This window comes from Ascaphus truei, chromosome 8 (assembly GCF_040206685.1).
Source record: "Ascaphus truei isolate aAscTru1 chromosome 8, aAscTru1.hap1, whole genome shotgun sequence".
In the NCBI taxonomy this organism is placed as follows: domain Eukaryota; kingdom Metazoa; phylum Chordata; class Amphibia; order Anura; family Ascaphidae; genus Ascaphus; species Ascaphus truei.
The window spans coordinates 54,409,602-54,426,390 of NC_134490.1; the positions used below are offsets into that span (position 1 = coordinate 54,409,602).

Sequence of the window (16,789 nt, forward strand, 5' to 3'; positions counted from 1 at the left end):
GTGCCCCGTTGGGTCGCATGCGGCCCGCGGGCCGTATGTTGTGCAGCCCTGGACTAGACACAAGAATAACAATATTACAATAATGAACTTACAACTAGCTGAGAGGTAGGTAACTGGGAGATCTGGAAGTGTAGCTGTAGGAGCAGATGAACCAGGTCCGAACCCGTGAAGCTCCATCGGCTGTGCGTTCCTCTCTTCTACCGGCCTGCCAGCCGCCCCTTGTGACCGCTACGCGTTTCACACTGCTTGTGATCCCGGGAACAGATAAGATCCAGCTGATAGTCATTTGCATTGGTTACTGCTAATGCAATAAGGGAAAAATCGCATTGGCTGTTTGAGGCCATTTGAACTCACCGGCAGCCCCAACACGTGATCTCCTGATGAAGCACTCAGAGCGAAACGCGTAGAGGTCACGAGGGGCTGCTACGTGAGCTACCATTGGTGGAGAGGCAGACCGGTAGAAGAAAGGAACGCATAGCATCTCAGTGCACTTTTTACGCTTCTTTTCGTCTGACCTGTCATTATTCTAGAATGACTAATAATGGAGATTTGCATCTACTGATATTCTGGTGTCTGCTGTACTGTGTATAGGGTCCAATTGACACATTGTCGTTGACCTGAGCCACTGATTGAGCCACCTGTGCTGAAGCAGGGATATCCGGAAAACCTGACATGTTGGTGGCCCTTGAAGACTGGAGTTGGGAACCCCTGATATACATGAAATGTGTGATATGTGTGCATTGACGTGTGGCAAGATATGTCTCTAGCATCTATGTGTGAGGGTCACATGTAAGAAAGCTGCCAACAGCAATTCCTACTCTGAATTCTGGTGCCCTATATACAGTACAGACTGCTTCATGCAACCTCGGACCTAGCACATTGCATTGGTGCAAATGGAAAACGGAACTCATTATCCATTAGATATGCAAACTTTAATTGAAGTCATTATTGTGATATTACGTACAATAACTCATCTGTTTACTCTCTGGTAGCCTCTTCCAAATCGCTCACAGAAGAAACAGATTTTCCCACTTCTGCCGCACAATAGGAAAGGAAAAGGGGGTGTACTTTTGATTTGTGTCCCCTTAGTTTCATGCTTTATAGGGTTTTGTAACTTCACTACCCACCCCATAACGTATATAAGGTGTGGCTGAAACCTATTCCAACTTCACATTACAAAGCCAACCAGCCTACACTGAAGAGACCCAAAAGGTCGAACCAGCTGTTTTTTGAGTAGGGTTACTGGTTATGCACTTCTGTAACCCAGGCTGTGCTGAAAAGCTGTGTAATGCGGCAGGGATAAGGTTATAGGGGTCCCATGTAAAATGGACATTAAGTAAAAGGTGACCCTGTGCACGTTTGCATGTTATTTCCCAGAATCCCTTGCTGCAGTGGTAGCACCGTATGCTAGGAGATAATGGTGAAAAGCCGCGTTGCAGACCTGTCTGCGACATGTGAATTTGCTCAAAAGTGAAAATTGTATTTGCTTTATAGAGCATTATAGAGATCTTGTGTCACTAGTTCCTGCAGTCTTCATGTGATTGAAAAACAAGTACAGGTCCCCTGTGTGTGACTCTCTTTCTCCACCTTCAGGAGTGTGTTTAGAACTGCAGGTCAACAAAAATGAATAGAGAAAACACAAATCCTTTTTTCTTGTACCTCATGAAATTACATGATGGAATTATTCCATTCACAAGATGGTTATAGACAGAAGGCAACTTCTGGCTTTGTGAGTTCAGGATTTTAAGTTGAGATAACTGTAAGAATTACCAGAGCCAAGGAGAGTTGTCTAGAATCTATTATTAAATGTAGCTCTTACATATTTTATTTAAATCAACTGATACTACTGTTTAAGGTCAGTGAGATTCTGTGGACAAGATTTCCTTACTGGAAATTGAGGTACAAAGGAGGAGCTCCCTCTCTTTATCAGCCTATTAAGTGAAGCTCCCACAAATGTCCGTTCTTACTAGAGCTAGGAGTGATCCGCTCTTGCTGAGATACTCGGAAAAATGTCCTACTTTTACACTTGCTGTTTTTTATATTACTTTAAGGCACAGACCAGTGTTTCGAAACCTGAAGGTCCGGCTTCCTAGGGGCCTGTTCAGGAGACTTACATGTGGCGGTTTAGTGACCGAATGCACTTACACACTGGGAGATACCAAGTGTGGGAAAGAAAATGCAGGCCATAGACTGACATACAGAAAGAGAGAGGATGAAATTAATGAATGCATCTGATCTCAGACGCGCTATTAGAGAGGGTTGGGGTTCCTTACGATGCATCTGATCTCAGACGCGCTGTTAGAGAGGGTTGGCGTTCCTTACGATGCATCTGATCTCAGACGCGCTATTAGAGAGGGTTGGGGTTTCTTACAATGCATCTGGTCTCAGACGCGTTATTAGAGAGGGTTGGGGTTCCTTACAATGCATCTGATCTCAGCCACGCTATTAGAGAGAATTGGGGTGTAAGGATCCATGAGTCCCGCTACCCTTGGCGTGCCTCTCGCTTACCTCAGCCCCCTATCGGGTTCTCCGCTTCCCCCGCGGCGCATCACCTGGGCCATCTACCAGCCGCCGGTCAACGGGCACGCGTGAGTATTAATACGGACTCCTCTGGCCCCATCTCCAGATTGTGCCCGCGCGGGGGTGTCATCGGCACGTCACGTACTCACGGGACGCGCGCTCTATTTGCGCAGGTACTGCGTCACCAGCCTCCACCTGTAAGCCCTCCCACACCTGTCTTATGCACCTCGTCAACCAATCGCAGCAGGCACTCCTGACGCGCTCCCTTACGCCTTGTCCTCATTGGTCCCAGTATGCCTTATATGCTCAGCCGCTTCTCTGGTTCATCGGCTGAGCATAAACCTTCCTACTAGCGAAGTGTTCTCTGCTGTTTTGCCTCCACAGTCTTGTCATGCGTCCAGATCCTTGCTCCTGACCTTAGCTTTTCCTCCGGACTCCGTTCTCCTGACCTCGGCTGGGTATGATCATCCGCAGCTCTCCACCCCGACCCTGGCTAGTTCCTCGACGATCCGCTCCTCTCCAATACTGACCTCGGCAAAGTACCACGACGATCCGCCTCTCTCCAATCCAGACCACGGCTAAGTACCTCCTACGATCCACTACTCTCCAACACCGACCTTGGCAAGTATTACTGACCACCCAGACCTCTCCTACCCCGACCCGGCTAACTCGACCAATCTACACTCCAGGTGCGCTCACGTAGATGTGGGTTGGTGTAATATCAAATCCCCACCTCGGCCTCGCGGTCACGCCTTGTTTGTGGTGAGCACTCTCTTACATGGGGTTCCTTGCAATGCATCTGACCTCAGACGCGCCATTAGAGACGGGGTTCTTTACAATACGTCTGATCTCAGACACGCCATTAGAGACGGGGTTCTTTACAATACGTCTGATCTCAGAAGCGCGATTAGAGAGGGTTGGGGTTCCTTGCAATGCATCTGACCTCAGACGCGCCATTAGAGACGGGGTTCTTTACAATACGTCTGATCTCAGACACGCCATTAGAGACGGGGTTCTTTACAATACGTCTGATCTCAGAAGCGCGATTAGAGAGGGTTGGGGTTCCTTACAATGCATCTGATCTCAGACGCGCTATTAGAGAGGGTTGGGGTTCCTTACAATGCATCTGATCTCAGACGCACTATTAGAGAGGGTTGGGGCTCATCAGAATTTCACGATATAATTATAGGGTTCCTTAACGAAAAAAAGTTAAAAAAAACACTGGCATAGTATGCAGTTTGTCATTTGAAATATCTATTCTTCAAAACCACGTGTAGAAATCAAAACTTCCAAATCGAAGAGCCCAACAATGTGACTCAGTCAGACACTTTACTCCTATTTGACATGTAACTAAAACTAAACACAAATATGAATCTCAGCCACTTATAATAGAGACCTTGGTGCCTGCTAGGTGCTAATCTATCCCATCCTTGGAATAAACATTAATTCCAAACACCAACTATGTGATCTCCAACACCTGTGCTGAAAAATTTGAAAGTGTCAGCTATGATAATTGCAATTTTTTAAAAAATTTTGGTCCATATAACACTGTTTAAAGCAGCAGTGTAAGCTGCTGCCCCCCCCCCCTTTAATAAGTACATCAACACAATCCATACATTGATAAGTAATTAGCTAAGTTGCCGATCGATCCGTTCTTCTGTGATTGATTGGTGAAAATTTGGCTAAGGGGTTCACTAAATGGCTGTCAGTGCAGCAGAAGAGGATCAAAGATGCAAAGTTCTGTGGGGAAGATCATGTGACCAAGCAGTCACTATGTACAATTGGTGCATTGCTAGAGAGAGAGGGCAGGGTTCATAAAGGGGTGTGCCAGAGCCTATTTCAGAAAAGGAAGGGAATGTGACTTTGTAAATGGTTGCTGTAGAAACAAAAAATGCTTGTTACATTATAATGCATTAAAAATAAAAATGTAATTTAGAGTTGTTTAAAAAAAAATGCTTCAAGTATTTTCTCGAAGTACAGAACGGATTAAAAAAAAACAAAACAAAAAAACACACATGTAGGATATTGCTTGGTCTGCAGTTTTAATATGCTGAGATATTTTCCTGTATTTAGCACTTTTTTTGGGGGGGGGAGAGTGTAAATAATTTAGCAAAATTATAGCAAATAATAAAATTGATGTCCATGGATGAAATAAAAATTGAGTAAACAATAGACTCCAAAGCATTGCTGGTCCCTCTGGGACTCAACATGTTAATTGGATTCTTTTTGAAGGACTATTTAAACATGCACACCACTAATTGTCCCATTTAACGGTGACATTATTAACCTCTTCATTGCTAGCAGTGATTGCAATGCATTTTTTCCCCATGGAATAAATTGCAATGTGTGGACATTAGAACTGGGAAAGGCTTCGCGTTAGTTAAACACTTGGCCTGAGTTCCCAGGTTTGGTGGTGTGTCCTAGGATGACATTTGCTTTTGCATAACCCGTCACACGCTATCTGTTTCACGGCAATCCCAGGGGACAGGCTGCCTGAGATTACAAGTGCCAGATCGCTGGCCAAGGGACAGAGTGTAGACACACAGGATCTTTCCATCCAGAGGTTGAGAGTTGCGTGCATGTTGGGTGCAGGGAACTCAGTCTGCATTGTGAGAGCCGCAGAGGCAATAAGCCGTAGGGTGACATGGGATTGGGGATGACGCCTGCTTGACCTCGGTCAAAGGGGCCATAAGGTGATTGGTGAATGAGAAGCTGGAGAATTAGGCGGGAAAGGTGTATGTTGTTACCAGGTGGAGATAAGGAAGGTATTTAGTGATTGGTTGAAGGTGTGTTGCTAGGCTAAGGGGAAGGGTAAAATCATTGAAGTGGTAAGCAGGGAGGGATAAAGATTCCCACCTATATCTACTGTTAATGTATATGTTATATTTATTAATAAATAAAAGTTACTTCTGAGCATGGTCTCAGGAATGGTTACATTGTTGGGGGGGTATTTCTGAGCATGTCTCAGGAATGGTTACATTGTTGGGGGGGTATTTCTGAGCATGGTCTCAGGAATGGTTACATTGTTGGGGGGGTATTTCTGAGCATGGTCTCAGGAATGGTTACATTGTTGGGGGGGTATTTCTGAGCATGTCTCAGGAATGGTTACATTGTTGGGGGGGTATTTCTGAGCATGGTCTCAGGAATGGTTACATTGTTGGGGGGGTATTTCTGAGCATGGTCTCAGGAATGGTTACATTGTTGGGGGGTATTTCTGAGCATGTCTCAGGAATGGTTACATTGTTGGGGGGGTATTTCTGAGCACGGTCTCGGGAACGGTTACATTGTTGGGGGGGTATTTCTGAGCACGGTCTCAGGAACGGTTACAGTGTTGGTGGGGTATTTCTGAGCATGGTCTCAGGAACGGTTACATTGTTGGGGGGGTTATTTCTGAGCATGGTCTCGGGAACGGTTACATTGTTGGGGGGGTATTTCTGAGCACGGTCTCGGGAAAGGTTACATTGTTGGTGGGGTATTTCTGAGCACGGTTTCAGGAACGGTTACATTGTTGGGGGGGTATTTCTGAGCACGGTCTCAGGAACGGTTACATTGTTTGGGGGGGTTATTTCTGAGCATGGTCTCAGGAACGGTTACATTGTTGGGGGGGTATTTCTGAGCACGGTTTCAGGAACGGTTACATTGTTGGGGGGGTATTTCTGAGCACGGTCTCGGGAAAGGTTACATTGTTGGGGGGGTATTTCTGAGCACGGTTTCAGGAACGGTTACATTGTTGGGGGGGTATTTCTGAGCACGGTCTCAGGAACGGTTACATTGTTGGGGGGGTATTTCTGAGCACGGTCTCAGGAACGGTTACATTGTTGGGGAGGTATTTCTGAGCACGGTCTCGGGAACGGTTACATTGTTGGGGAGGTATTTGGTTGTGATGGTAATTTAGGTTCCTGGCTGGGACTCAGAGCCATTGTTATTTATGAAATGTTTCTCTGGCTGGGAGGCGAGAGGTTAACTCTTTATGTAATGGTTTGAGTTGTGTATTGTTATGATGGTTTAATAAATGGTGCTGCGGCCTTACCCAACACCTTTTTTTTTGTGTTTGTGTCTGGGGCAAGTTATTTCAATTAAGATAAGTTTAGTTGAAAGGAAATGCATCATACGGTTCCCATGCTCCTCTGTTCTAGGGCAAGACAAAGATGCTCGAGTATCAGTACTCCTTTTCAGGAGAATATAGGAATGGCAGTTGTGTCAATGGAGCTTAACCCTGACAGTGCTGTAGCTGCTGCCTTTAACCATTTTTGCTGTCCGAATTGCAAAGCAATGCATTGCACGTTCCTGGCTCGGACAGCAGAGGGATTAAGTATTTTAAACATTTCTCAAAACATTTAAAATGAATGTATAGAATATGACGCTGATTTGAAATTACAGCCGCCTCTCTGGTGTCTTCTGTGCGTGATCAGGGAGTGACACAACGTTTGGAAGCAGAGCACGCGGTCAGCTCACAATACGGTGATGCTGGGGCTGGTGGCTGGTGTGTCTGATGCCTTTTTACAAAAGGGGTGAGATGAGGTTTGTGTTCCAGGTCGGATGAGAGTTACTATAAGTAATGTGGGTTTTTTTTTGGATGGATGTGTATTTTTGGGATGTCTACATGGGAACGTATGAAAGGTATGTTTCACCTGTGTCACAAGAGCTAGGTGTCTCTGATATATCCGTGCCGGAAGAGGTGTGAGATATCTTTATATCGTCCCCGTGTCACTGATGTCTCTGTATATTTGTCCCTCATGACTTTAGTTGTAGGTGATGGGAAATATGTGTTGCAGGGACTTCCAGCAAGGCTGGGAAGTCCTGGCACAGTGACACTGGTCAAAGTGGCTTAAATAGTATTAAGTGGGATATGTCACTGATGCCTCCGTGGAGTAAAGTGAGACAGTGTTCTGTGTCCCTGAGTTTTGTGTTGTAAAGGTTAGAGAGATATGCATTGTTAATGTGTCTGTGACACTATAGGTGAAAGATATTTATTCCTGATGTCCTTGTAGAAAGGTTGCACGGATGTGTGACCCTAATTCCCCTGTGCAAGGCACACAATTCTGATCTCCTCGTTATCCCTCTCCTTCATATAGCATTCATTGTCCAGCTGTCCTGCACATAATCTTACACAGCCCCAACACACACCAAGAACACACAAAGTGGGCATGTTTGTCTCTTCACAAGGGGGCCTGCACAATGCCCAAAGTGAGCTCTTGAAACAAGAGCTGGGAGTTGACCTTTGAATAAAATCTATGTCCTTAATAATGCACAAAATGCCCTATGTTACCCTGCTCCTGGCAGGGGCCTTACGTGACGGGCAGGGAGAGAGATGGCGCTGGGAATTTCTGCCGCTCTTTGTTCTCTGGAAGAATCGGTTCCTCTTCAGAGCGTAATCATTTAAATCACAGGGACCAATCAGGCCTCGGGTTCAGGGCTGTGTATTTAAACTGAGGATGCAGGAGACTATGAAGAGGCTGCTCTTTGTGCCTCTGCTGCCTGGGAAGAAAAAGTTACATTTGCCAATGGCTTGGGACAGATCATAAACCCCACACAATGTATCCTCCTGGCATTCACCAGCATATGATTCACACACCTCTGCTTAACCCCTTGGATGCCAAAAACGACGTTGCAGCATTGCTGCCTTCCACTGAAGGCGCTTAGAGGCGCAGTGCCACTTTATTTTGCTGAACATATGGCTCTCCTTCCCTGTTCTTCATTCGCCTCCGTGAAATTCTCCTGACATTTTTTTTATTCCAGGAAAGTTCTGATGTAGAAGAGTTTTTCAGAGGACTCGTTAAAACCGATGTGATTTTCTAGAATCTGTGGGCGGGGGAAGGGTTACAGCTAGGTAGCCTTTTAAATTTACGGCAGGGGTAGGCAACTCCAGTCCTCAAGGGCCACCAACAGGTCAGGTTTTCAGGATATCCCTGCTTCAGCACAGGGGGTGCAATATTCGACTGAGCCACTGATTGAGCCACCTATGCATAAGCAGGGATTTCCTGAAAACCTGCCCTGTTTGTATCCCTTGAGGACTGGATTTGCCCGCCCCTGATTTAGGGCCAGATTTATGACTCCACACAACACAATTTCCCCATCAAATACTTGTTTAAATGATGCTGTGAAGTGTTAAATGGAAACCGTACCTGAATGATGTGGCAAAGTGACAGTGATGCCAAAGTAGCTATGATTTGAGATGACTTTTGGTCATTTGCCCATTTGACTATAATCAAGGGGCCCTGCAGAAATCCTCCATTAGTATGTATCTGAACAATAATGGGACTGATCCTTTAAACTTGGGCACTTCAACTAGTTCTCCAAAGGGGCCAGGTCAGAAATAGAAGGGCCAAAAGCTTATTATAATGTGATCTTATATACATTTAAAAACATAAAAAACTATACTATTTCAATATTTTGCAAGCATCATGTATAGTATCTGTACCATATATATTTGCATTACCTTAATGTACAAGTGAGTTTTAGTGTCACACACTGCATGTTGCTCCTGCTAACCTCATGTCTTCAGAGCCTGCGATGCTCCTCCCGCAAATAAAGCACACACACAAAGGTCTGCAGGTTCAATGGCTTTTATACATATACAGCAAAAGGGAGGTGCTAACCCTGCCTGAGTGCTCCACCCACAGGTAAGGGCAATGATGTTAGCCCGGACCGTTCCAAGTCCCAGCCACTCATTTGACCCCACGTCAGCCATGATATGGGCCCCATGTACTCAAAGCACAATGAGTCCTGTCCACACGCCCAGCATTCCACCACCAGGCATTACCATAACTGAGCCCCGTCTGGCAAGATTACCCTGCACTTATCCCCAACCATCCACCAACGGGGCTATTTAACCCCCTTAAAGTAGCCCCGAACCCCCAGACCTGCCAACATTTTCCAAATTCGATCTGAAGGAACATTAACAGTCAAGCCATGCGATAATCACCTGCACAAACGGGTCTATATTAATCCCAATGGACTGCTGTGCATGTCTAAGCATCCTTAACCAGAGGCTAGGCACTGCACCAGCCGCTAACTGCTTGTCAGCTGTGAGATGGGCCCCAGGCACTCAAAGCACAATGAGCCCTGCCCACTCGAGCCAACCTCAGAAACCTTCCCAGCTTCAGCCGGGACAACCGTAGGGGCGGAAGGAGTGCACATTGCCTCCCCCCCTTAAGGGGCCACAGCCCAGATGCTACGTCCAGCCCAACAGGGCAAGAATTGGCCCCCATCCGCAAAGGTGGTGCCTCTTCCCATGCTGCTGTCATGCCGAGAAACGAAAGAGCCTCAGGAGTAGGCACTGACCATGGAATACCTGGTCATACATTCCTCCCTTTGTCTACAGAAGATGAAAGTTCATGTGACATTTATCTTTGAAAATGTGTTTCTAATTTTTACCACTAACCTCAACTATGTTTAACTATCACCCCCTGGGGTAACCGATCAGGCCCCAGCCCAACCAATTTTTTTCAACTAGTGGCCAATAATGGACCACATCCCAGCCTCTCTGAACATAAATAGAGGATCATGCCTCTGTCGGAAATGACCTCAGCCATTCCCACAACTAATCTGGCCACCTAAGAGGCTCCCCAGGATCTTTACCCCCATGACTCACCTTGAAGCTATTTCAGTGGGAAGGAATGTTAACCGAGGGGGCAGCAGAAGGCCTTGCCCAACAGGGGAAGGGTCTGAAATTATCCTCCCTCTGCCTGCTACCATATACCCAGGAAGCCTTCACTCACCCCCTGCTGTGTCGTCTGTTAGCCTTCAACACCTCCCGTGGCGCATGTCCTGGACCAGCCATGACCCACTCTAGGCTTCTAGGCATCTGTGCGCACTGCCTCTCTGCTCAACATGCCATCGGACCCCACACTGCAGCCTTCAACCCCTGCTGGTGGTCGAGAGCACCATCAAGAAGGGGGTGGAGGTCCCATTGAACTCACCCCACATTTGTACTATATAACGCGGGGGGGGGGGGGTGTGAAGAGAGCAATGAATATCAGGGGGGGGGCAGCAGGAAGCCTAATGGCCAGAGCTCACCCCTTACCCCCCGCAGATCTCCCGGTAAATCACGTGCCTAGAGGGTTCAGATGGAGCCTCACTTCCGCCCCCCCTCTCCACCCAAGACGCAGGGCAGCAACCGCTGCAGCCTACCTCCGTCCTGGAACAGGCTTCAGCCCGGAGCTTCTAGCAGAGCTCCTGCACCTGGGACAGACACAGTGACAGGCGCGGAATGGTCTCCCACCCCTCACTGCCTGCCTATATTCCCTCCCCCCTCTGGGGCGTAACCGGTGACCGAGCCCTGCGGTCATTGCGCACTTCATGTAGGGCTCAGTGCTTTCTAACTAGCTGCTTGGGCAGCTGAGAGTCTGAGAGCCACATCAAGGATCTTCATGGGCCGTATTCGGCCCAGGGGTTGCCAGTTGAAGGGCCCTGCTTTAAACTTTAGTATGCCCTAATGATGTTCAGTCAACATCCAAGGGCTTGCATGCTGGTCCTCCTACCGATTACGCTGTCCTGATGTTAGTCTGGACCTTAGGCATTGCAAAATCAAAGGGGGTTTGAATAAGATATCATTATTTGTGAACATTTCATGAACCTCAAACTGTGAAATCCTTGTGGCCACTGTAGAGATTGCAGGAATGTTAATCTATTTTCCATGTGTTCCATCTTACTTTCTTCCCCGAGATCATACATACCAAACAGTCACATGATAACAATAATATTTTCTTCACCCTTCGACAGGGGGAGGTGGAAAACGCAAAGGGAAAAGCAAGAAGTGGAAGGAAATATTGAAATTCCCTCACATCAGCCAGTGTGAAGAGCTCAGAAGAAATACAGGTGAGCCACCAGTTCTCACTCAGCTCATGGTGACTTCAATTGCAGGAGCTTCCAGCAATATAGAGGTTGGAAAGTCCAGGTATAGTGATAATGTAAACAGCGCCACTTCACACAGGCTATAGGCTGGACTATATATATTGAACGTATGTATATCTTTATATAACGCCATCCAGGTACATAGCGCTTTTCAATACACGTGACCTAATAATATAATGGGAATAAGCGCTTCAGACATAAAACAATAGGAAAAGGGAGTCCCTGCCCCGAAGAGCTTACAATCCAAGTGGCAAGTGGGGAGAACTTACAGAGGCAGAAGGAGGGTGTTCTGGTAAGTGCGTCTGCAAGGGGCCACTGTATGTAATTAAAATGTCTAGTAACCTTGATAGTCCTGGTGAAGTGTCGATTTAGGAGACAAACATGAGAGTTTTCATAGATTAAATTATAAGGTGCAAAACATTACAAACCTCCCAGGTCTCTTCTTTACATGTACAGAGTACATTCAGGGTTGCCAGCTTCCACTGAAGGCCAACCCGGAGTTTTTTTTTATTTATTTTTTAAATAAATCACTTACCTCCTGTCATTTTTTCCCCTGCAACTCACTTCAATATGGCTGTGTTGCCATGGTGTCACGACGTGACGTCAAATAGCATCTCGTTGTCATGGCGGTGGGCGTCACGTGATGCAGTTACGTCACTTGGCATTCCCATTGGCGTGGCAACGCAGCACCATTTGCCGCCGCGCAGCCATATTGCCAGTGTTTGCAGGGGGAAGATGCCGGAAGACGCCACCGCCTGCCCACCCGCCCAAGGTTGCCACCACCCGGAGGTTTACTAGGTAAACCCGTAGCCCGGAGATGCTTGTCAAAACCCGTAGTCTCTGGGTGAAACCCGGAGTGGTGGCAACCCTGAGTACCCTGAGTACCCTGAGTACCCTTGACTTGATTACACTCATAAAAGAGACTTCCAAAAATGAATCTTGTTATGACCATGGAGAGACTCACTTGTTTAATCCACGATAGATATAACAGTTTTCTGACAACGTGGAACCCCTGGGCGACCTATGTATCGCAAAACCCAAATCTTATTTAGACTGTGAATTCAGAGATCTGTATTAATCAGATTGATTATACTCCTATTCTATAAAGTGTATGTAAATATATATCATTGGTCGACCAGTCCTTGCGTGGAGACCGTTGCGGATGTACCCCCCTACCCACCCTTTTTATTTTCTGTATCCCCATCCCCTTCCCCCCACCCTCCTTTTATGTTTTGAAAATAATAAAACACTAATTAAAAAAAAAAAAAAAGAGACTTGTGAAGCCTCTGTATACTATAATCTCAAGAAGGTTTTTCACATGGGTGTCCTATAAAGGCAGGGTTATATTCCACCCATAAGCATCGCAGCGCAGGGAGGAGAGTGAAGATGCAAATATGTTTCTTCATGTTACTGTTGGTCTTTAATACGAAATGACATCATTGTAAATCATAGACACTTTATAAATAAGACAATTCCCCATCCACATACGTTTAAAATATGGTGATTCCAATATAACAAAAAATATTTATTCATTATCCATTATATCTAAACAGCACCAAACCTACAATTATATTGACCTTATTAACTGATTCATATAAAGTTGGAATATTCATCTTATTGCTCCATGCACCACCTCCAAATTTTACTATGATACTATGATATATTAATAATAATAAGAGCTATATTAGAGCTTGGGGTCCACATGGCTAGTCTGGAGAGTTTATACACCCCCCCCCCCAGAATAATCATTAACCTGCGTGACACGTTGTGTCTTCTGCACCTTGTTTTTTCTATATATCGAAAAATGAAGAATATGTCCCACCCACCCTAAATAAACACATGTATCTTATTGTACTAGTTAAATGTCGCCCCACTATGTGCTGGAATTGGCCCAGTATTTTAGTATTAATATTTATAGGATAGGTTGTCATCCATTGGTTGTCTGTACTAAGCTGCTACTCAGTGGCACCGTGTTATTATATCACAGTGTAACATCGTTGCACGGGTAGTGTATTTTTTGGGGTCATTAGTATAAAATATTAAACTCCATGTTGCAGTCACCAATAATATACAGTATACCACATATATGTAGATCTATACGGTATTTATTCATATAATTTGAAATACTCACAAAAAATGTTAGTTAAGAAAGCAAGATACAAGTAACAACCCTAAAAACAGTTACACATTCCTAAACTCCTGCGAATAACGTAACATTTTGCTCCCAGACCGGGTTACTAAAGGTTTTCCCAGAATTTGGTAGGGTGGGTTTTAAGCTGATGTTGTATAATTGCATGCAAATGAAGGCACAGAAACAGAAAGAGAGCGGTTTTGGGCATATTTTGAAATTCTCTCATGATGCAACAATTTATAGTAAACGGGGGGCACTTACAGTATTTGTGCCTGTTAAGACCGGAGTTTAGATGTTTTTCCTGCCAGACATTTGGTGGTTTGCAAAGCAGAGCAACATTCTCACGTCCGGAAGCTCCTGTAACTCATTCAGTGCCCTATAGACATGTAAGGCTGCGTCCCCGCTAGCGCTGAGCGGGCGGCGCTTGGCGAGGTGACTTGCATACTTGCCCACACGCTCACCGGCACTCGGGTAAACACATTTTTTAAACTTTCTAGCGCGCTCAGCTTCCCCTGCAGCGTCCCCGCCTGCCCCCCGCGAGCGTATGCGAAACTTTTAAGGACACACGGCGCTCATGCTTGGAGAGCTCTCCATACATTATTCACACTGATACACATACACACTCTTTCTTCACTTGCTTTCAGTTACCCTTTGACACCTCTAGCCATAAAACACATCCACACGGGGGAAGGACAAGCACAGATAACATTCCAAGAGACACTGTTTTTAAGTTATCCTTGCTTCATTCATTGTAACATCGCCGGAAGAAGAGATCAGTGTATCTCGAAAGCTCGCACAAATAAAAGCATTTCGTTAGCCACAGAACGGTATCATCTATTTATTTTTTGATTATATATATATATATATATATATATATATATATATAGTTTTCTTATATAGCACTGGCAGTGTACTTAGCATTGTACATAAAATGTTGCCGGTACAATGAGTTCCTGTCCCAACTAGCTTACAAGGTAGACAAAGTGACTTGCCCAAGGTCACAAGGAGCTGACACCGGGATTTGAACCAGGCTCCCCTGCTTCTAACGCGGTGTCATTGTTTTTAGAGTCAGGTTATATACTCACTGAGCAGCTCCTTCAGTCCTAAAGGGTTCCTATTGGATGATCCCAGACACATTGGATCAGATTTACTAAACAGTGCTAAGCCATACGCACATTACAACCTACGGGAACAAATTGCTTTGTAAGGTGGCCTATGACTGAACACTTCTCAGTACATCTGGCAGATTACTTTTGGAATCTGTTGGTTAACAGGTCTCTTTATGTTGCCGAGCTGAGAGAGCACAATATTCCCTACATTTTAATCGCACCCATGGAGATCCTTCTCCCAGTATAAAGCAATGTTTTCTGAAGCAGAAAGGTCACTCAGATGTGTCAATGGCTTAAACATACTGTCAAGTGACGTCGTTAAATACAGTAACTGCAACAATGCTGGCAGGATGGCGGTGCCATCGTTGCAACTGCCTCGGGCCCGGCACCCTCACCCGGGCCCCCCCTGTTGCGTGGTTGCAGCGGAGGGTAGGAGGCCACACCCAGTTTGCACCAGGCCCCGCGATTTTCCAAGCCAGTCCTGCATACTTGTTGTTAAACTGACATCTTTCACCTAACATCTGCTGAATCACGCGTGCAGGTTGCCTAAAAAAAGATCATATATTTGCACCCAAAGTCAACTTGAGCAATAACTACAATATCGAAGTCTCCTTTCTCCATAGAAACATGGCAATTAATGGGACATTTTCCTATCTGTTTTGAAACCCCAGACTCCCAATAAATCCCTGTCTTTCTCGCACACTAGGATAGCCTTGGATCCTAGGATCCTTTCTCGCACACTAGGATAGCCTTGGACCCTTTCTCACACACTAGGATTGCCTTGGATCCTAGGATCCTTTCTCGCACACTAGGATAGCCTTGGATCCTAGGATCCTTTCTCGCACACTAGGATAGCCTTGGACCCTTTCTCACACACTAGGATTGCCTTGGATCCTAGGATCCTTTTTCGCACACTAGGATAGCCTTGGACCCTTTCTCACACACTAGGATAGCCTTAGATCCTAGGATCCTTTCTCGCACACTAGGATTGCCTTGGATCCTAGGATCCTTTCTCGCACACTAGGATACAGAAAATGTGAGCCGTCTGTGACTCAAGGAATCACGTACTATTTACACTCCTTGCGAAAGAGCAGCCTTGCTTGAAACGCGCGGGAGGAGGAGGTCTCTAGTGTTTGTCAAGATATCCGTTTTATGTAGCCAATAAAGTTTTTTTTAATCTACAACCACTTCCTGGTGAGTCTGTGCTTCTAGTAGTGGTGGCGGCATCGATCATCTGCTTCTTCGCACACTAGGATAGCCTTGGATCCTTTCTCGCACACTAGGATAGCCTTGGATCCTAGGATCCTTTCTCGCACACTAGGATACCCTTGGATGCTTTCTCGCACACTAGGATAGCCTTGGATCCTAGGATCCTTTCTCGCACACTAGGATAGCCTTGAATCCTTGGATCCTTTTTCGCACACTAGAATAGCCTTTGGATCCTAGTATCCTGTCTCTCACACTACGATAGCCTTGGATCCTACGATCCTTTCTTGCACACCAGGATAGCCTTCGATCCTAGGATCCTGTCTCTCACACTACGATAGCCTTGGATCCCACGATCCTTTCTCGCACACTAGGATAGCCTTCGATCCTAGGATCCTGTCTCGCACACTAGGATAGCCTTGGATCCTAGGATCCTGTCTCTCACACTACGATAGCCTTGGATCCTACGATCCTTTCTTGCACACCAGGATAGCCTTCGATCCTAGGATCCTGTCTCGCACACTACGATAGCCTTGGATCCTACGATCCTTTCTTGCACACCAGGATAGCCTTGGATCCTAGGATCCTGTCTCGCACACTAGGATAGCCTTGGATCCTAGGATCCTTTCTTGCACACTAGGATAGCCTTGTTTTCTATCCCAAGTCCTTTTTTAATTCCCTTATTGTTTTCACCCCTCCCGCCGCTGTTCGGAAACTATGTCATGACAAGACAAAGTCGCTGTTAAATGAAAATAAAAATGCTTTTTATAATCCTTCATAAAATGAAAATAAATACTTTTAATATAGCGATGTCTTCTTGAACATATTTATATCGAAATCTTTCATTATTGTCCTAGTAGCGCCTTCATCTCAATTTCATTCAACAAGTTACATAAAGTAACTAATTGATATATATTTGACTCAATTACACTTAATATAACCCACTGATGTCTATTGTGCTGCATTA

At 45.6% G+C, this 16,789-nt stretch overlaps 1 protein-coding gene across 4 annotated transcripts in view; it reads left to right on the forward strand.

The window, feature by feature from the left end:
- The window catches only part of GRK5 (G protein-coupled receptor kinase 5), an 85,537-nt gene that overhangs the window by 31,470 nt on the left and 37,278 nt on the right, over window positions 1-16,789 (forward strand). For all 4 annotated transcript variants that reach the window (XM_075612037.1, XM_075612040.1, XM_075612036.1 and 1 more), the window contains exon 2: window positions 11,245-11,340. In XM_075612037.1, coding sequence (XP_075468152.1) covers window positions 11,245-11,340 — 96 coding nt within the window. The remainder of the gene's footprint in view (window positions 1-11,244; window positions 11,341-16,789) is intronic.